Here is a 19,725-nt window from a genome sequence, read left to right as displayed (position 1 = left end):
AGAGAATTGGAATCGTGTCGCTTTTACTTCCGAGTGTTCCATGGACCACTCTGTCAATGGAGGTCGAGGCCTTGTCTCTGGCCCCAGTGGAATCCGTTCAACCCGAGAGTCGGGTCGTGGAAGCCGGAAATGTTCAGCTCGCCCGTGTTGGGGTCGTGCGGGAAGAGATTGTTGATGATGTCCTGTTCGATTCTGTTAGCCAAACGTGCGCAAAATGGACAGGGAGCAGAAGAAACCCACCCAGTCGACGCCCTCGAGCGAGTTGACCATGTTCATCGGCGCCTGCGCCCTGTGGCCGGCAACACTCGCGCCGTCGCAACTGCTCTCGGGGCTCTCTGCGGTGACGGGCTGCACGCTCCACAGCGCCTCTCCGTTGGAAACACCCGCAAAGACAATGTTGGGAGGCGGTCCTCCCATTCCTCCCGGGGGGCCACCCGGAGATCCCATGCCCGGAGATCCAGCCCCGCTGACCGGTGTCGGTGGATGTAGGCCGGAGGCGGCCATCCCGGCCTCTGTCTTGAGACCCATCGGCGCGCTGTGTTGATACTGTTGGGGAGAGTGTTGCATCGACGGCCCCGAGTTGTTCTTGACGCCCACCGCGTTTTTGGCCGGTGCTGCCCGGGACGTTCCAGTAGGAGCACGCATCTTGCGCATGCTCTGGTAAATGCCGGTCTTGCTCATGATCTCACCAAGGATCTGTAGGCCCTTGACCTCGGGTGGTGCGTTTTGATCCGTGTGGAAAACATAATCCAGACAGTTCCAGATACGCGGAGCTTCGCTGCTTTGCGGCCGGTAGTAGACCTCAGTGGCCAAGAGCAAGGCGATCTGGAACTGTTGGTAGGCGCCCAGGTACCATGCCCATTCGTGGAATGGCACATCAGTCTCAAGTCGGATTGAGATTTCGATGATCATAATGCCTGACGTGATGAGAAGATTGTTGAGGCGATGAGGCATTGGGCTGTTCGCGTTGGCGTGGTACGGGTGAAGGACCATGACATGGAGTCGAGAGATCAGCAGGTACATAACCAACCTGGCATACCGTTGTATCGGAACGTCGTCGTCGAGGTAACGCTCGTACTTGTCGAGCATGCGTTTGCGGAAGTTCTCAATCTTGGTGAGGACCGCGGTAAGGGTAGTTCGGCGGCTTTCCAACCTGCGACGATCCAGCCAAACGATACGCATCATCTCGTTGCTTTCGAAGCGAATGAGGGACAACAGTGTTGACGTCCAACCATCTGCCCCCTCAGGAGGCGGTCCTGTCGCGTACAAGTCGGTCTCCTCGCAATTCAGGGGAAGTTTGGTGTCATAATCCTCGCGGCGAATTGCTGGCCTCGGTCCTTGAGCCTCGCATGTGCGAATGTCGAGGAAGCATAGCTGATGCCAGATGAGCCTTCTCACATGTGTGTCCAGGGGATTGAGTCCGTAGGTCTCTCCATCTCTGTGAAGACCCATGCACTCAGCCATTCGGACGGCAGCGCCAACCAGAACAGAGTGAGCCCGGGAAACCTCGGCTCTACATAGCGGAAGCTGTATGTCGTGTCAGAATTTGCCAATACGAGGAGGGTAGATCGAAACAAACCATGTACATGACGAAAGCCTGCATGGTTTCGACTCTTGTGGTCCTGAGGAAATTGGCCTTTCCAAGTGCAGTCTCGGTCGCAGCTTTCAGTCTCTCAATCAAGGACGCTTTGGAAACGCCGAAGAGCTGATATACCAGCGAATCATCCATGCTCACGGCGGCGCTGAACCATGCGGCAAACATGACAGCCTGTGTGGATGGACGCGGCTCAAAGTTGCTATACACATCATCCCAGAAGTTCTGGTAGTCGATCTCGAATGTCGGACGATGCACGCATCTGGCGATGGGGTGGACGGCATAGAAGTATTGCTGGATCAGGCGGTCTCCGGCTTCCCGAGTCGGCAGTAATGACTCTAATGATTGAGCCTCAGGCGCATGTCCGAAGAAAAACCCACTCGAAGGTGGGATGTAAGAATCGCTGGGTTTCAAGAAGTCAGGCAGTGAGTTGCCAGAACCTCCGCTGACGGTGGACATGGCATCCATGCCCGGGGGTGGACCGGGAAAGCCGGGATATCCAGGCGGTGGCCCACCACGGGGCGGGCCGCCACGTCCGGCCCCGCCCATTGCGCCCATCATTCCAGCCATGCCTCCCATACCTGCCATACCTCCTCCCATAGAAGGAGGTCCGGGTGGCCCTCCAGAACCGGGAGGTCCGCCAGATATCCCGGCGGAGATCTACATTTCAAGTTAGAATTCTGCCAATGCTTGTCGTTGTAAGAGTGTTCGGCTCAACTGCCTGATACGCACCTCTTCAGCTATCCGAGGTCTGGATAAACCACCAATCCTCTCCGTGATGCGCATGCGACCGACCTGGACTCCTAGATCAATGACATCGTCCGTGCCATCAGCGTCCTCGTCATAGGTAACGTCGAGCGCCGTCATGTCTGTGGGCTCGAGGTGACGCTCTTCGGCGAACTCGTCTTCGACATCGTCGGCGAGGATACTCTGCTGCTTGGCCGCGCGTGATGCTGTCTTTGCGACGTCGCGCTCCAGTTGGCGCTCCAGAGAGCCAACCTTTTCCTTGATCTCGGTCAAACGCAGCTGGCTGGCCTCGTCGAGTTTGGGACTCAGATAGACGCAATCGCGCGAAAACTTCATGCAATTCACGCAGGGCTGTGACTTGTTACACTTGAGCTTGCGGCGGCGGCATTCAAGGCAGGATGTGATCATGCGCATTCGCCTTCGAATGGGCTTGGAGGATGAAGCAGCGGTGGATGCGGTGCCGGTTCCAGAGGCGGCGGGCGAGGCATCTCGTGCAGTCATTCCGTGTTGACCTGGGGCGGAGGAGGTTGCTGATCCTGGCGATTGAGGGCCGGGCATGAGATCTGAGTTGGGAAGTACGCGGGGACTCGTCATGGACGGGGCATGGTGAGATGGGCTCACAGGATTCATCTGGTAATACTGTGGCTGACCCTGAGGCGAGTGAGGGTTCACGGATGAGTGAGGGTGTGAGTGCGGGTGATGTTGGTAGGCGGCGTATGGGTGGGCGTGGCCGGGCTGCTGAGCCGAGTAGGTGGAAGCACCGGCGGCAGCATGACGTGCAGCGGAATAATGGCCTTGATCCATTATCAATGATGGTTGGTTGCTGGTATTCTCTGTCACTTCTCGTCTTTCAAGTCAGAGGCCGAGCGTCAGGAGGTGGGTGATATGAGTTCCTGTTAAGGTCGGACGATGGGCAAGCAGAGCGATCATTCGTTGGGAGGCGTGGAAAGTAAGATGGAAAGAGAATAGAGACTGGGAACGGTCGAGGATCGCCTGGGTCCCCGGGGGGGAGTTACGGACGTAAAAAAGGACGGGTGGGCTGTTATGGATGCAGGACGGATGACCAGTGGCAGTAGCAGTAGCAGTAGCAGTAGCAGCAGCAATCGCAGTCGGAGATGTGTGTGTGTATGTGTGTGTGTGGGAGGAGCGGGCGGAATATGCAGGAGGTGATTTTTAGACCGGCCCTGGTCTGGTCTGGCGGCGTGGTGAGGGTGAGTACGGTCGTAGATGGTGTGGTGTGGTGGTTGTGTAAGGTAGTCGTCCAGTGTTGGCGGCCGAGGGAAAGATCAAGGAACCAAGTGGAAAGGAGCGAACACCAATTCAAGGTCAGGTAGGTGGGTGTACACAAGTCTATGTAAGTGCGCACAACAGCTTCTATCAGCGAATAACGAACCGAACGGGTGGGGGCGCTCCCGTCTGGATTTGCAATTGCATTTGGATTTGCGTACTGAGCTAATACCTTAACTGTGGTACGCCGTGTCCAACAACGGACGGAAGAGAAAGAGACGGGAGATGGAGAGACAGAGAGACAGAGAGACAGAGAAGAAGGGGGGGTGTGAAGAGACGCGGACGTGGAGTTGCAGAGGAAGACGAGATGGAAGACGGGCCAGAAGACACGACCACAATAAAAAAAGAAGTGGATGATGTGATGTGAAGGTAGGTGATACCTATGGCAGCCGCCGATGAGGGGTTCTACTGCAGCAGGTCTCAGCTGCTTATTCGTAAACAAGATGGAGAATACACGGTGGGACGAGAAGGAGGGGCCCCCCGCTGCCAGGTAGCATGTACTTCCGGATGCGGGGGGGTTCTCATCTCCATCCCACCTCTAACTCCCCTGACATCTTTCTCTCTGCCCAAGACACACCTCCAGGAACGGTATAGTTCATCGCAACATCACGCAACAGGCACCACTCCTTCATTGTCAGGTCGCTAATCTTGTTGAAGCCTGGCTGCAAGCTGCCTTGCCTAGGTACTTCAAGATGTCTACCTACATTATACGCACCTTATTCCTTAGCTGCCGTGCCGAGCGAGTACTGGCGCCGGCGGTTGTCCTATCCGTCCCCGTCTTGTCCTATCCAGTCCAGGCCCAATCATGTCGTGTCCATCGTGTCTTGCCCTTTCATGACCTGCCCGGCTCGGTCTCTGCTGGCTCTGGATATCACCGTCAAGACGAGACAAGACAGACAGGTGGATGGGTACACAGGCACACGGACATAAGACCAACAACTAGGTTGATCTGTCTCGTCGAGTCCTTGTCCCGAGGTGTCTCGCAAATTGTAAAGAGGTGAATGGGACCGCCCGCAGGGCACTCTTAGTGCATTGGAGAAATGCCCAATCCCATTGTCCATGTTCATAACCATGTCCATGTCCAGGGCGATATACATAAGCCCAACCTCCATCTAATAAGTCAGGGCCGAGGCCGGGTAAGCTAAGGCCAGCTAGGGCTATCTTTACATCGAGTGTCAGTCGACTTCGATGTCATCCGTCCCTCCAAGGCAACGTTGACTGGCGCCAAACTCCATTCCACTTTCTTTTTACTTGCTCATCTTCCCCCATCTAGAGCTGCAAGTAATAACAAAAATAACAACTCGCGCAAGCACTCTGGACGTTTGTTTGGTGGACTGGACCTGAACGGCCTCCAAAGCCTGCGGATCATGACAATGAAAACGCCAGGCCTCCCCGAATACCTCGGCCGAATATGCCAGCCCGCTCGCTGCTGCATGATCCGGCCCCTGATCGGCTGCCTTCCCCACCACTGCCTGGTACGCCTATCTGCCTTTTCTATCAAGGCCATCTTTCGCTGCCACCAACGTCCGTCCAAGGTTGCCGCGATGCGTCGTCGTCTTGTTGCTTCCTCCCATATCGCTGAGACACCAACACTGCGAACACCAGTACACCGCTGCGCCCCCACCGTTTCCATTCACAGCACCAACAGCTGCCCTGCCCTCCTTCTCCGCACCCTCCGCCAGGGACCAAACCCACCCAACGACTCTCCTACGATGCCGTTCCCATCTGTCTTTCTCCTATCATACACTCCGCACACCCTCCACGACGAACAGAGAGCCTCAAAGAGCGGACGCTAAGCCTCAACGTCCCAATGCAGCTCGTCATCGAGCCCCTCCCGAGTCTTGCGACTTGCCCTTCTTTCGCCTCTGTCCTGTTCCTGTTCCTGTTCCTGTGCATATGCTCCGGCGCCCGCCGCGCTGCTGCCGATGCTCATCTTGGTGACAACTACTGTAAGGCACAAACTCCATGCAGACACCACAAACTCTGCATCATCTGTACTCCGTAGATTAGCATGGACAGACGTCGTACACTGCCCCCTTTCCTACACCGCCGCCACCTAGCCCAACCACCGCCGTTGAGTCCTTGCCCTTGCCTGCTTTACTGGGCCGCAGATGACCGTGATTGCACCTCCGGAGTCTCGCCGGCGCGGCGACCCTGGCTCTCTGCTGTTTGTCTCGTTTTGCCCTTGCCCTTGCCGCGCAAACACGTGGGACACAACCCGCGCCAAACATTCTGCCGCACAAGGTTTTCCTGGCAAGGCAAGGCGCTGGGGGGAGGGGGGGCCTGTCTCAGAGACATCTTGGTGACAAAGGGTTCTGCGTCTTCTGTCCGACGAACCCCCTCAGAAGTCACGACAGTTCTCTCATACTCCGTACGCATGCGGCAGAGACACTGCCTTCCTCGTCCTCGGCCCCGGCCGATCATCCCGTCGTCAATGACCGAATCTAGTCGAGTGCCGGAACCTTCGTTGCCATGTTCCGCGCCTCTCTTCAACCGCTCTGCCGCACTACGCCTTCTCCTTTCCGACTTCCGCCTCGTGGCGACAGAATGTTCTCCCGCAACGAAATATGCTCATTGCAGAATTCCACGCCTCGCGCTAGCACGCCGCTTCTTTGCTGCTCTGCACTGTCATGTCTCATTACCGGGATCCCTTCAGGCACTTCTGCCGTGGATGTGCAGCGCTGAAGCCTATGCTCCAGGCTTTCTGTCTCAGAGTCTCACATTCCCTTCTTTTGCGCTTGCTCGGGAAACACATGACTTCATAATCTGTTCCATTCTCTAACGGGGCCCTGTTATTCCAGAACCGCCGGCAACTTCTTCTCGCGCTTGCATCAGCTTAATGTTCGTTTCCCTCCAGCGTTGAAGTTCTTGAGCCGCCTTTAGGCTCTGTGAAGCTCCTTGGTTCTCCTCTATGAGTTTCAACACCCATCGAATGCGGTCCGTCCGTCCAGGCTCGCCTCTCTTTAGATCCCGCGTGGCAATCGACATACATGCCATGATTTCCCGGTGCGACAGCTTCACGTGGTGTGCTTGGAGCCATCCAATGCAACGATCCACGTGTCGCTTTGCAACCCTGGCGCGGAGATGTTCGGCCTGCGAGAACCAGACAGTCATGTCTCTGTACAGTCGTGTCCTTCTCTTCCTGAGCTCTTTTCGATCCTCTATCTCGACTTCGTTCAAACGGTCCCTGGTACGGTACCTCAGCGTAGTCAATGCTTTTGACTGGTCGTCGTCGACGACGTCTCCGATGGCACCAGACATAACCGCTTTCCACGCGTGGATCGGCGGAATCTCCTCGTCCTTGATAATGGCCTCCACATACTGCGTCCAGTGCGTCCAATCCCATGCGTATTGAATCTTCCGGATTCGTCGTGATTTCTGGCGCAACTCTTCCCAGCTCCCGAAGTGGCGTGGCTTGCCTTTCTTGAAAGATGCATAACGTTCCATGACGAAAAGTATGGTAAGAGCCAGACGATGATCTTGGCTTACTGTGGCCACAAGCTTGAACGGGTGGACGGGCAGCCAACCTGTAGCCTTGCAGAAGCTTTCCATTGAAGCAATGAGGTCGTCTTGGCGTTCCAATCGGCGCAACATCTTTAGGAGGCTCATCGTGAACCATGCACTGTTCACAGTGGGCCCGTTGTAACCAACACTGACAACCAATCCAGCGAGACTGAGCTCTGGTTGGGTGGCGGAAAACGAATGCCACGATTCTCTAACCTGTCCGTGGCGTTGCAGGTACCCGTGGCTATCCCATTGCTGAAGCAAAAGTTTGCAGAGGTCTCGGCCGACGAGCCCTACTAAGCTCCGATCGAAGTAAGCCGATCTGACGCAAGCGTCGACGAGGTAGTTCTGGTTCACCAGCGGCAGGTGCGCCAAGACATGCAACCAAAGAAAATGGACGCTCTGGCGAACGTCTTCTTTCAAAGTTGCCGAACCTTCGTATATGGCGGCTTCTATCTTGCGGATTAGTGCGTCATGCTTCTCGGGCGATAGTTCGCGGAGCGCAAAGCCAATGTCCGCGGCCCGCGTACGCCTCGTCGACGGGGATACGACTAGTCTTTGCACTGCCGCAACAATGGCCTCGTGGATATTGTCAACGTAGTCAATCGGAACCACTCGGAGGGTGGCTTGAAGCAGACGAAGGGTCCCGTCATGTCCGGGAATCTGTGATGCTTGCCTCAATAGGTTATCCCAGAAGCTCGCTTGAAACTTCGACGGGTCATAGACCTTGGAGGACGCGATCCCCTTGACAACGGCCGAAAGGAACTTGCGAATGGCAGTGTCGACAAGCTTTCGATCAGTCCCCGTGTCGACCAACGTTGTCAGGGACTGAGGAAAGGTTGAAACAGCCATGGCTACCGCCTCGGGATCAAGAACGCCCAACTCAATGTCCTGTCGAAGGATCCAGATAAAGTTGTAGAAGCTCGGATCGATCTTTTCCGGTGCAGAATTAGCAACAATCGATCGAGCTTCAGAAAGCTTTCGCATAAGCGCTACCGTGGGCTCGAGCTCCTCTTTCTCACTTATCCACGCCGCAACTCTTGATAGTATCGACTGAGGTTGCTGGTCCTGCATAACCTTCTTCTCTCTCGATCCACGAAGAGTTGGTGGCTGCCACGTCCATTTACTCAGATCCATGGGAAATTCGATGGACCATGGAGGCAAAGCCGACTGATGGTCCAGGTGTAGGTCTGTCATCTTCCTCTTGCCCACCCGCTTCCCACTCTCCAACGGGCCGGGGAGAGAGCTCGATTGTCGACGCGAAAGACGCGATACATGACAGTACCGCTCAAAGGCGCTCGAAAGAACGCCGTCCGTGATCCATATGTTGTTGTTGTTGTTGTTGTTGTCCAATGGCGCCCGAATCTGTTGCTGAACTGCTCGGCAGCACCGCGCTGTAGGTCGTGAACCCATAGGACGAGTCGGGGTCTTCGAATTGCGTTTCCATTGACAATCGCTGATCGGTCGTAGTTTCCCTATGTCTGTTTCATCGTTTTGGGTTGGAGGAAGAGTTTGAAGGCGCTTTCGACGGGTGATTGAGTCGACGAGGCGATTGGGAGCTGATTTGCGATGGAAGCAACTGCCAGGGACGTCGAGGTCAGCAACTTTAGTTTGCAGAGCTGGGATTCGTCGACCCATAAATTTCAGCCCCTGTGTGGCTTGAAAGCTCCGGGCCGGCTCCTCGGCGACGCGGGCTCATTGCGCTCCGACATGCCCTGGGGACGGGAATGGAATGGACCTAGGTAAGCTGCCCGAGCTTTGGCGGGGTTTTCCAGAGAGCGCGGATTGCGCGGGGCATCTTGCATCCAAGGGATCTACACCGGCACATCCAGACATCGTGAAAGCCGGCCAACCAGACACAATGGAATTGACATTCGAGCCGTTGAAGAATGACCTGCTCCTGCGAGCTGCTCGCGGTTTGTTCTAACAGAATTCCACCATTGTTTGTCAATGACTGACCCATTCGTGCAGGCGAGACGGTCGAGCGCCCGCCGTGCTGGATCATGCGGCAAGGTAAGGATTCTTCAACTTTCATCCCATTCCAGAACTGAACGGAACGGAACGAACGCTGATGTTTGACAAACGTGCAGCCGGCCGTTACCTCCCCGAGTACCATGAGGCCAAGGGCAATCGCGACTTCTTTGCATGCTGCCGCGACCCCGAGATCGCCAGCACCCTGACCCTGCAGCCTATCGAGCGCTTTGCCGGTCTTCTCGACGCCGCCATCATCTTCAGCGATATCCTAGTTGTTCCTCAAGCCCTCGGCATGACCGTCGAGATGGTCGACAAGAAGGGGCCTCACTTCCCTGAACCCCTCAAGTCCCCCACGGACGGCCAGTACGAACAGGTCATGGCCAAGAACGTCGACGTCGCCTCCGAGCTCGACTACGTCTACAAAGCCATCACCCTTACCCGCAAGAAGCTCGCAGGACGTGTGCCCCTGATCGGCTTTTGCGGCGCTCCTTGGACGCTGTTCTGCTACATGGTCGAGGGCGGTGGGACCAAGCTCTTCATTCAAAGCAAGACCTGGATCTACAGATACCCCGAGGAGTCCAAGAAGCTGCTGCAGAAGATTGCCGAGGTTTGCGTCGAGTACCTCGCACTGCAGGTCAAGGCTGGAGCTCAGGTACGTTACCAAGCTGAACCTTCCCCCCCCCCCCTTCGCGCATGGAATTAACCAACGTTCCTAGAGCATCATGGTCTTCGACTCCTGGGCCGGCGAACTCGGCCCTTCGGCGTTTGAGGAGTTCAGCAAGCCCTACCTCTCGTACATCTCCGAGAACCTGCCCAAGAAGTTGCAGGAGATGAACCTTGAGCGCGTGCCCATGACCGTCTTTCCCAAGGGCTGCTGGCACGCTCTCGACAAGGTTTGCGACATCGGGTACGACGTCGTTGGGCTCGACTGGATGCAGAGCCCTGCCGACGCCGTCAAGATCCGCGGTGACAGGCGCATCACGTTCCAGGGCAATGCCGACCCCGGTGTTCTGTACGGTACTCGTGAGAACATCACCAAGGCCGTCGAGGAGATGGTCAGCGGCTTCTGGGGCCAGAAGAAGGGTTGGATTGCCAACCTCGGACACGGTGAGTCATGATACGCGTTGTCTGCGGAAACAATCAGGACTAACAATGGATAGGAATTACTCCGGGTGTCAACCCTGAGGATCTCAGATTTTACCTGTCCGAAATTCACCGCTTGACGAAGAACTGAAGAGCAGGATAATGGACGTGTGGGGATATAGTATAAGTGCATGATGAGAAGGACTCAAGCATGGATCATCGCTCGAATGAGCTATCAAATAGGCGTATAAAAGGGGTTCACGGAAGGACAAAATGTTACTGGTCTCACCAGAGACGATGCAGTCATTGGACCACATCGCATTTCCGATGACAACCGTCTTTAAATTGTATGTAAAAACAAGTCTTGGTAAGACTTATGAGATGAGAAATAACGTTTCTTAATCTTACTTTTCCTATCCTCGTATGAACCGACAAAAGGCCAAATATGGTATCATGAACTTTTTTTGCGTCGTTTCAACGTTTTCAACACCAATTCCCAACGCCGAAGACATTGTCCAGATCTGGACGTTGTCACACATTCCCCAAACCAAAACTCCGTCGCAAATGACCGTACAGGGGCATAGTACGCCCCTGAAAAGTTGCTCACTGAGAGACAAATCGTGTCGGCTACCGCCGTGGTTGAGCAGGCGTCATTATCGTGGTAAACCCTTCAATGTGGTAAAATTTCAAATCGTGGAAAAGACGGGCAAAGTCGCTCACGCCTTCCTGGTCAGGTTGTTGAGCCACTGCTTGCCCTTGGCAGCGAGACCACTACCCTCCTCAGGGCTGCGACGGCCGCCGGTGGGAGAGGGCGTCTTGCGGAGCGATGACTCGTCGTCGTCGACGGCTGCAGTACCCTCGAGCTTCGCCTTCTTCGCGGCGGCCTCCTCCTCCGAGCCCGTCTTGAAGACGTTGGCGGCGCCGCCGCGGCCGTAGTGGGTTGCGCTGTTGCTCTCGCGGCGGGGAACACTGTGGGCGAACTGCGTCAATATGACTCGTCCGTCGGTGGGATTGAGGTCAAAAAGAGCACGTGGTAACTTACGGCTCAACGTCCTGGCGCAAACGAGTCTCGTAGGGGTCCTTGTTGGGTGCCATGTTTCCTGACCCTCCTCTGCCAGTTGTGACGACGGAGGTCTTGAGGGTTGGGGTCTCAAGGTCCTTGGAGGTGACCTTGTTCTTGGTGCTGTCGGCCATGTTGCCGGCACCGCCGCGACCGTGAGAGGCGAGCATTGTTGCTTTTCGTGTGGTGGATGTTGATTTACGGTAAATGCGTATGTATATACGTGGGCTCGGTGAGTCGAGGATCGAAGCGCAGTTATGTAGGCTGTGTAATGCGGGCGATGGGGTCGTGAGAAGCGCGGGGAAACGTTCTAGTTGAAGCGTCGGTTGTAGTTGCAGTCGAGTCGCAATATTAGTCGAAGGCGAAGGTTCCCAAAACTTGAACACTCTTCAATCCAAGTTCGTACTGGACACCAAAAAAAAAAAAAAAAAGAAAAGGGTCAGGTTGACGGAGAGCAGAGCGGCGGCGACAACCAGGGAGACAAAAGGACTAAGTAAATAAAGGACGCGGAGGCACGGCGCAGCAGGTGGACTTTTTCTCGGTCTTTGTTTTATAAAACTTTCGTTCGGAGGTGGCAGCAAGGATTGAGCATGGCTGCAAGCATCTATTGCGCTACCTTTCCCGTCCACGGCGTAAGCAAAATCCTTGGCCTACTCCTCCCAGCCTGACGTAGGTTGCGCCAACAAGTGATCACGGGTCATTCATCTTTTTTTTTCTGCCACTTTTGCACAGGCTTGGGGTCTTGGCCGAGAGGAAGTTCCCCACACTTTGCGGTAGTTCGCTCGGTCTCTGGAGCATGTGGGCTTTCTAAATTTTTTTCCCTCTCTTCACGTTCTGCGGTTGGTGGATACGCACCGCCGTGGCAGATGAGAATGGCGCACCACGGTCCATGACACATGCCGGACTCCCTCATGGACCTCATGGACTCGCTGAAGGAAGAGGGGAAAGTGAGAATGCCGTTCGTTCGAGGCGTTGGCGACTGCGTTGCAACTTTGGCAGGGAGCGGGTTGTTTGGGGGAAACCAAAACGTAATGAAAACAACGACATCCAGCCAAAAACACCACGCATCCGCCAAACCGACCGGCACGACAGACGACAGACACAGCGCTCACTTCTGAGTCGAGAGCCCAGGCTTTCCCCGAATGAGTCCCTAAAGTCTCGACCCGCCGCCCCTTGTCTTGGATAGGCAAAGCTGCTGGTGGTGTCATTCGCGTAGCGCGTGGTGACAACTCCATACCTTCCTTACCTTGTCCATAGCAAATACGCGGGGGTGGGTGCGGTATTTGCAACGACTGTTACTGCACTTGTTGTTCTGAGGCGTTGTAATGTTGGCTTTGCGACCCGTGAGTTGATATTCGTAGGTAAGGCTCAAGGAAACAGAGTGGTAGGGCAGACATTGCAGCTAATTGCCACGCATGTTTGACTCAGTTACGACTGAAGCAACAGCAAGTGGCAAGGCTTCAGGCAACTGGGTTGCTCAGGGATGTAGGACATGTTCGGCCTCGTCCGAAGGTCTTGTGACATTTGCTGAGTGATGATGGGTAGTACCATATGAGTTCTCAGTCCGCGGGCTGCAACGTTCCCGGAGCCGTCCGTATGTGCACTGGACGCAGCACGCTTCAACCAACCACGAAAAAAGAATAAAAGACGAAGAAGACGAAGAAGCCACGCGACGAAAGTAGGTGACAACTGCTGGGCTGCTTGCCATGCTTAAGATGGCGCGAGACGCCGGTTGAAACAAAAATGAGAAGCTGATTACTAATCGAACTGCGCCGAGATTTCACGTCAATTTACGCTAGCAGGTTGAGCACTAATTAATGCCACCTCATAAGACAAGCATGGACTTCTTCATTTCCTACTGGACCTTACCTACCGTTCACTTCAGAAAACTCGCTGTTCTAAAGAGGCTGAAGCCGGTCACAGCTCGACTTTTGCCCTTCACGACAACTAATGAATGTATTAGTCACCGATTCGGCCTCCCCAGGCGGCCTTCATTTGCCGCGGCGGCATCTGTACCCGACCGACTCTATTCGGGGTTCAGAAATCCTCGTGGGGATCATCCCGCGATCCCGTCATCCATCTGCATTCAGCCCAATCTGATGTCCAGGCTGACACCCCTCAATGGCCCGCTTCATACGCAGTTGCAGTCGCACCATTCTATATGGTCCATTCGAAGAAATACTGCTGCTTCACAGCCTGTTCAGTGTCCAGCCATCCGTTCTTCGGATGAACAGCCCGTGGAGTGCACATGATGAAAATGGAAAAGGTCCCCACGTCCGTGCCAGCGCGGCAACCGGATGACCCCCGAATGCCCTGGCCTTGTCCCTCCGGCCAAGGTTCCCGGCCTCCCGTCCCCACACCGCGCCTAACCAGATGCCGCGCCGGAGTAAGCTAGCTCGTTCTATTTTCTCTCCAAGAACAACCACGCAACGACCACGGTCAGCTCGTCTTTGTGGACATGGGCTTCCAAATTCGTGAATGCTTACCTATGCTGGTTGATGTTCAAAGCCTCGGATTGTCTGCGTCTTTTGCCTCGTTGTTTCATTACCAGGCTTGTTGCCGGTCCCGGCCCTGTACGCTTCGGTTGTCCATGTACGTCTGCTTTGGTTGCGTTCGAGGCAGGAGACAATTCCGAATGCCATCAACGGCTAGTAGTGGCTTTTACGGAAACAACGGTGGTCGATACCAGCAAGCTGCCAACGTTACATGACGTCCACAGGCAACCTAGGCAGGAGTCCTCATCGGACCCGACCCGATCTCTGTAAAATGGGCACCAACGGTCTGGCTAAGAGACACGAGAGACAGCAAAACTGGCGTCCATGCGCCCGACATCGCTATGGTCTCGGCAATACCGCTTCAGTTCCAGTCTGTCGTACATTCTGCCAGCACAGAAACTGAAGTGGAAAAAGCGGTATCCTTCAATAGTCCACTTCCTAACACGCATCGATTTCATAGACCAGGACTGGATGAGGGCGCCGATAGGGCGCGCCGGAATCCCCAACTCGGGTCAAGGGTAATGGGAAGGCGCCGGAGGAGTCGACCAATGAAGGGGGGACGGATGATGGGTAGGTAACACGACAGGCGGGGATGCTGCAGGCCGGGATCCGGTTCAGTGCTGTTGCTGATGGCGTACAGCATACGAGAGCGCTGCCTCTCGTATGCATTGAAGCCCCCGGCGGCAGCGAATCTGGCGGTTTGCTCTTACAGGCCAAGGACACACCAACCGGGGCCAAGATTGACGGGCCAGGTACGCAGTAGAGGTTGACCGGTCGTCAAATGTCGTGGATTTCTGAGTGGTCAAGCACGTCTGGGTGGCGGGACGGGACCCGTCCCATGGACAGGAGGAGGCGTGGGTGCGGCTGAAGCGATGCGTGGAGCCGGCGTCGGGCACTTCGGTTGTGTCTGTTGGCACTGGGACTGGGACTGGGACTGGGACTGGCACCGAGGGAATGGTTGGGCCTAAAGTAGGAAAGATGGGAGCGGAATGGTTCGTGGACCATTGTGTCGGGATTGGTGACTGTTGGGCCTATTGCAGAATGACGAAGGATGGGCCGGTTAACATGGCTGATTTCGGAATACGTCGCCAACTCCCCGGTCTGGCGTGTTTGGGTCATTGATAAATGAGTTTGTTGCTTGTTTGGGAGACGTCAAGGAAGCGCTGTTTGTGGGCGAGGTCTTGCATTGCATTGTGATAGTCTGTTGTTTAGGAGGTCGGATGCAAGACACGGGCAAGGTGATGCGACATGGCCGAACCACCAAAAGGTGAGACAGGACGGGAGGTGGCACACAAACCGTACTATGTATTGATAAGTTGGTCATCCTCTCTCATCGACCGTCGAGGTTAATGCAGCAAAGGAGTTGTAGTGGAGAGGTGGGAATAGAGGTTGACAATTAGAGCAGACCGTTGATGTTATCCAGCAGTTATTTTAGTCGAGCTGGGGTGTCAGTGTCCGTAGGTAAGGTACCTCCTACCTCACGCGGATATCTAGGTAATTAGGTACCTAAGGTAGGCTCAATTCGTGGAGACCGCCCTGTCCTGGTCCTTGTCAGTACGTAGGTAGTTAGTACCTAGTGAAGGTTGTCTTGCCTGCCCCTTTCCCCGCTGTTGCTTGTCCTTGCCGTGAAGGCCGTCTGAGTCGATATGTTTTTGGATGGCATCGAGCAGGTGTAGTCTGTCCATCATCGTCTTGCGTGAACTATAGTGCGTGGACTGAGTGGTGACCGGTGGGCAGAAGTAGGCGACATGAGCCGCACTTGATTGCCAGCATTCGAATTCTACTTAAGAGGGAGCCATCTTCACAGTCTCGCCAGTCCAATTCAGTCCATATGCCATATGCCATAGGTAGGTAAGGTAGAGAATAGTACGTAGCAGCCACCAGGATGAGAGAAGCAAGAGGCTCGTCTAAGGTGGATTAAGATGGCCATCACCCGTTCCACACTCCAGCAGCGCGCATCGCGCATCGTTGTTATCCACAGCGGCCGCAACCCAACCCCAGAAGAAAAGCAAAGAAAAAAATCCAGAGCATGCGCCGGCATCATCATAAACCCCGCGGTAGTTGTGTCGTGACTGCGGCGGCGGCGGGTAGCTCATGATTGCCGCACACAACAAAAGATAAATGTTTGCTGCAAAGAGACACAAAACGGACAGCCAAGAATCCCAAAGCCAGAATGTAGGCAGGTACCTACCTACCTACCTTAGCTATGTACCTTAAGGTCAGGTAGGAGTGAGGAAACCGCCAAACAGATACTGGACGGTAGACACTACACCGTGCCGTAAGGTACCTTAACAGAAGCAGACGGGAAACTATGTAATACAGGCAACCAGTAAACGCCGGTTTCCAGCTGGTAGCGATCCATGGTTAAGGGCCCTGCAAGCCACGAAGCCCTGCCATGGCCTTGTGGCCGTGGCCGTGACCGTGGCCGTGACCCATGATGCCCACCCGATTGTGGAAGGCAAACTCCCGTCCCGTCACATAACACTTGAAGTACCGTACTTGGGTGCCACCGTCCGTCGGAGCCCGTCTCGCACCTCAGTGTCCACCCAGGTCGGCTTCGGTGTCACTGGGCGAGCGCTCCGTCTCCAAGTCATTGGAGGTCAACTGGAGATACCTTGGGGGAATCGGCGGTCTGTGTTAAGGTCCAGTAGAGGTACCTTACCTTGAGAACCTATGGAATGGAAGGTTGAGGTGGTCGTCGAGGTGGTACTGCGGTACGGATGCATACGTACCTACCTACTTACCTACCTTACCGTCCAACCTAATGGAAGTGTGCAGGCGCGGGCGGGCAAAGAGTGGCTCTGGCTCGAGTGGAGCCCCGATGAGTTCCAGGGACTCGCTCACACCTGTGACAGCAGGTGCACTGAGTGTGGACAGGTCAATGCCCACCGCAGCAGCAGCAGCAGCGGGTACGTACCCTGTCTCGCCCTCACCTAAATAAACATCAAGAGAACCACGTATCTAGCAGTTGACTTTTCGTCGTTTCCATTCTCTCCAGGTCCCTCAGACTTCCAGTACCGGAGGCAAGCTCAAAATTTGTCCCATAAACACATCAGGTAGCAGCTAACGTGGACGCACTAACTTTTTCCTATCCTATCCAATCTTCAATTCCCCGGGAAACCACACAGCAAGACTCCAGACTCCCTTGCTGCTATTTTCCGGGCCTGACCACCACTGGATCTCCGACGGGATCAACCAACCCCTCATCAGTTTTGTCCAGCCGTCACACAAACCAGACGCAACGCGAACCTCATCGTTTCAATCATCAATCATCCGCCACGGCCTTGCTTCTCCCGTGTGCTGCATCTCCAATCCTCCTCCATATCATCAACTAGATAACCTCGGCACCCAATACTTCATCCAAGATCAAAATGGCCAGGTCATACAAGTTCGTCAAAATCCCTTCCATTTACGGCCAACGAGGAGCCCCCGACTAACCCCGCCCCCGCAGGCTCGAAGTTGTACAGCAACCTCAACGCGCGCGAATGTGCGGATTCGGCGACAAGGTAAATCTCATTCCTTGCACTCTTGCTTCCCACATCACCTTATCCCATCGAGTGTATCCGTATCCTTGGCTCCTTGCTCACAACTTCTCCAGGATCGTCGTCCCATCACCCCCCCTCCTTGCATCAGAGTAGTCGTCACCGACAGTGACACCGGCGCTGAATGTAATGTCAAGTGAGTTGTGACTGCCTACCTCTATCTTACCTTACCTCGCCCAACTTCATCTCTGCCATCGAGCTAACACCATCACAGTGACCTTATCACTGATCACTACATCATTATCGTCGATTTGTGGAATGAGGCTGGCGATCAGGAAGTAAACCTGGTTGGGCACACGTCTAATAACACCAGCATTTCCACGACAACCCCGACGAGTTTTCACGATCTGCGGAACGAGCACATGAGCGCCCCTTATGCCCAAATTGTGCCTCACTACAACGGCCCTGGCATGCCCTACGCTCATCACCCGCAACCCCCTCCGCCTATGCAGCAATACCCTGGCTACCACGGCTATCTGCGTAAGTTGTTCGACGATAGCTACGAAACATGCGAACCAAGAACTGACAGTGGCGACAGCTCCTCCTCACGGCTACCAGTCTACCAACTCTGCCTTTGCACCCCCAACCCAGTATTACCCGCACCAGGCTTCGGCCACTGTGCCATCTCAGGCAGACGTTGCCTACGGCGGCCCGCAGCGGCACTCCATGTCAATGGCTGCTGCCCAGCCTCAGGGCATGTTTACTCGGAACTTGATAGGAAGCCTTTCCTCGAGCGCGTTTCGCCTCTACGATACTGATGATAAGGTTGGCGTCTGGTTCGTCATGCAAGATCTCAGCGTAAGGACCGAGGGTCACTTCAGGTACGTTCCACCAACCACCAAGGAATTGGGTACATGCCGGTGCTAACACGCTTCAAGGCTACGCTTCTCCTTCGTCAATATATCAAAGAAAGCAAACGAACCGACTGCGGACTTCTCCTTGGTTAGCATGGGCAAGTCGCCAGTCCTGGCCCAATGCTTCAGCGACGTCTTCCAAGTCTTCTCAGCTAAGAAATTCCCGGGCGTCTGTGAAAGCACCCCTCTAAGCAGGTGTTTCGCCACTCAGGGGATCAAGATCCCCATCAGGAAGGATGGCCCGTCTGATAGCAAGAAAGGGAATGATGACGAAGAGGACTTCCAGTGATCGACGAGGACTGGATCAGGTTTTGGATACTGGCTGGGCAGTGCGACACAACAAGCTCAGATTCGCGTTCGTAGCTGCTCAGTCATGTTAAGGTAGAGTTTTCTTGAAGCACCAGAGCAATCTCGGTTGTTGTACATAGTTCCTGGGTGGAGGGAGGGGGAGTATCAAGACCCAACCAGACATCTCCTCATTGCGTTCAGTCCCATGTTAAGGTGTTCAGGCGTATCCCGGGCAATCGTGTGCCTTGTTGAAATCTCGGCTTGTTGATATCTCGGAGCGTTGAACTTCGCTCATCTAATGCACTCGATGGCAGTGAACCGCTGTTGGCATCATGTCAAGGAAATACCGCTGTGGACTTTCCAATGAGATCGGTAGTGCGGAGGCTTTAGCAGCAACAGACCAAGCTAGTGCCAATAGACGACTTGCCGAAAGAGGTTGCGTATCTTCTTGTGGGTTTGTCAAGACCCAACAAAGCCCGGTAAGAGAGAGTTGACTAATTTCCGCTCCTACAGAAGGCAGCATTTACGTACATGTCTTTGCAGCTGTTTGGTTCCAAGCTCCCCAAGAATGTTGAAAATTCCGACTTGTATGTGACATCTTGGAGCATCGTTTCGTGTCCTCGGAGCCACACCCCAGTCACATGTGTGCTTTCACGATTGGTAATGTGGCGTTCAGTAACAAAAACGGGTTGAATACTTGTATAGCACACAGACAACAATACCAGTAAGTACAGCAGTATATCGATAGTAATGGCAATGCTACCAATTATATCAGAACGAGCGCATGTAATCTACCGAGGATCTAATCTGCCCATGTGTTCCTCGGCACATTTCCGGTACTATCCAGCAGGATCGAAGTAACATGAACCAAGTCATCGGTTCAAGATCTGCTGCTTCGGACGATGCAATGTGACTAGATCTTCCTAGGCAGTTTAAACACACGTGGGCATCGAACCCTCGTCGATACATGCTCCAGAAGCGGCTTGTCGCAATAAGCCCTGATAGGATAATAGAATAGCCCCTTGGCCATGGACGAAGTTGTTGACCTGTCCCGCAATCTTTGAAGTCACTGGCTCTCCATATCCTGGAAGCTGTTCCAATGGTACTCGGCATCGTCACAAAACTGACATTGCGGCACAGCTGATTGATGCATAATCGATTATAAAGCACTAACAAATAAGAATTTGTGTTTCGTCCCCTTGAACGTTCCTCATCTCCGTAGGTCACATCCATTAGGCATAGTTTCTGGTCCTGAGAGGCTACTGAGTCTACGAACAAGTCTAGATGAGGTGGACTA

The 19,725-nt window shown here is 54.5% G+C and overlaps 5 protein-coding genes across 5 annotated transcripts; 2 read left to right on the top strand and 3 right to left on the bottom strand.

Annotated features, from left to right (window-relative positions):
* Positions 1–53: 53 nt before the first annotated feature.
* Positions 54–3,145, bottom strand: CkaCkLH20_03227 (fungal specific transcription factor domain-containing protein; the record flags this gene model as incomplete). The annotated part of the gene is made up of 4 exons (XM_038885946.1): positions 54–182; positions 241–1,527; positions 1,580–2,254; positions 2,327–3,145. The coding sequence occupies 4 exons, from the start codon at positions 3,143–3,145 to the stop codon at positions 54–56; spliced, it is 2,910 nt and encodes a 969-aa protein (XP_038748455.1).
* Positions 3,146–6,406: 3,261 nt separating this feature from the next.
* Positions 6,407–8,545, bottom strand: CkaCkLH20_03226 (uncharacterized protein; the record flags this gene model as incomplete). The annotated part of the gene is made up of 1 exon (XM_038885945.1): positions 6,407–8,545. The coding sequence occupies one exon, from the start codon at positions 8,543–8,545 to the stop codon at positions 6,407–6,409; it is 2,139 nt and encodes a 712-aa protein (XP_038748454.1).
* A 448-nt stretch (positions 8,546–8,993) lies between these two features.
* Positions 8,994–10,340, top strand: CkaCkLH20_03225 (uroporphyrinogen decarboxylase; the record flags this gene model as incomplete). Its single annotated transcript, XM_038885944.1, has 5 exons — positions 8,994–9,048; positions 9,104–9,145; positions 9,223–9,758; positions 9,823–10,213; positions 10,267–10,340. The coding sequence occupies 5 exons, from the start codon at positions 8,994–8,996 to the stop codon at positions 10,338–10,340; spliced, it is 1,098 nt and encodes a 365-aa protein (XP_038748453.1).
* A 565-nt stretch (positions 10,341–10,905) lies between these two features.
* CkaCkLH20_03224 (uncharacterized protein) lies at positions 10,906–11,419 on the bottom strand (the record flags this gene model as incomplete). Its single annotated transcript, XM_038885943.1, has 2 exons — positions 10,906–11,158; positions 11,232–11,419. 2 exons carry the CDS (start codon positions 11,417–11,419, stop codon positions 10,906–10,908), a joined length of 441 nt encoding a protein of 146 aa, XP_038748452.1.
* Positions 11,420–12,145: 726 nt separating this feature from the next.
* On the top strand, positions 12,146–18,429 carry CkaCkLH20_03223 (developmental regulator; the record flags this gene model as incomplete). The annotated part of the gene is made up of 7 exons (XM_038885942.1): positions 12,146–12,196; positions 16,523–16,653; positions 17,196–17,250; positions 17,343–17,422; positions 17,501–17,766; positions 17,825–18,107; positions 18,165–18,429. 7 exons carry the CDS (start codon positions 12,146–12,148, stop codon positions 18,427–18,429), a joined length of 1,131 nt encoding a protein of 376 aa, XP_038748451.1.
* Positions 18,430–19,725: the final 1,296 nt, after the last annotated feature.

Source organism: Colletotrichum karsti (assembly GCF_011947395.1).
Source record: "Colletotrichum karsti strain CkLH20 chromosome Unknown Scaffold8, whole genome shotgun sequence".
In the NCBI taxonomy this organism is placed as follows: domain Eukaryota; kingdom Fungi; phylum Ascomycota; class Sordariomycetes; order Glomerellales; family Glomerellaceae; genus Colletotrichum; species Colletotrichum karsti.
The sequence above is the reverse complement of the archived record's forward strand: the minus strand, read 5'-3'. Positions and strand labels throughout refer to the sequence as shown.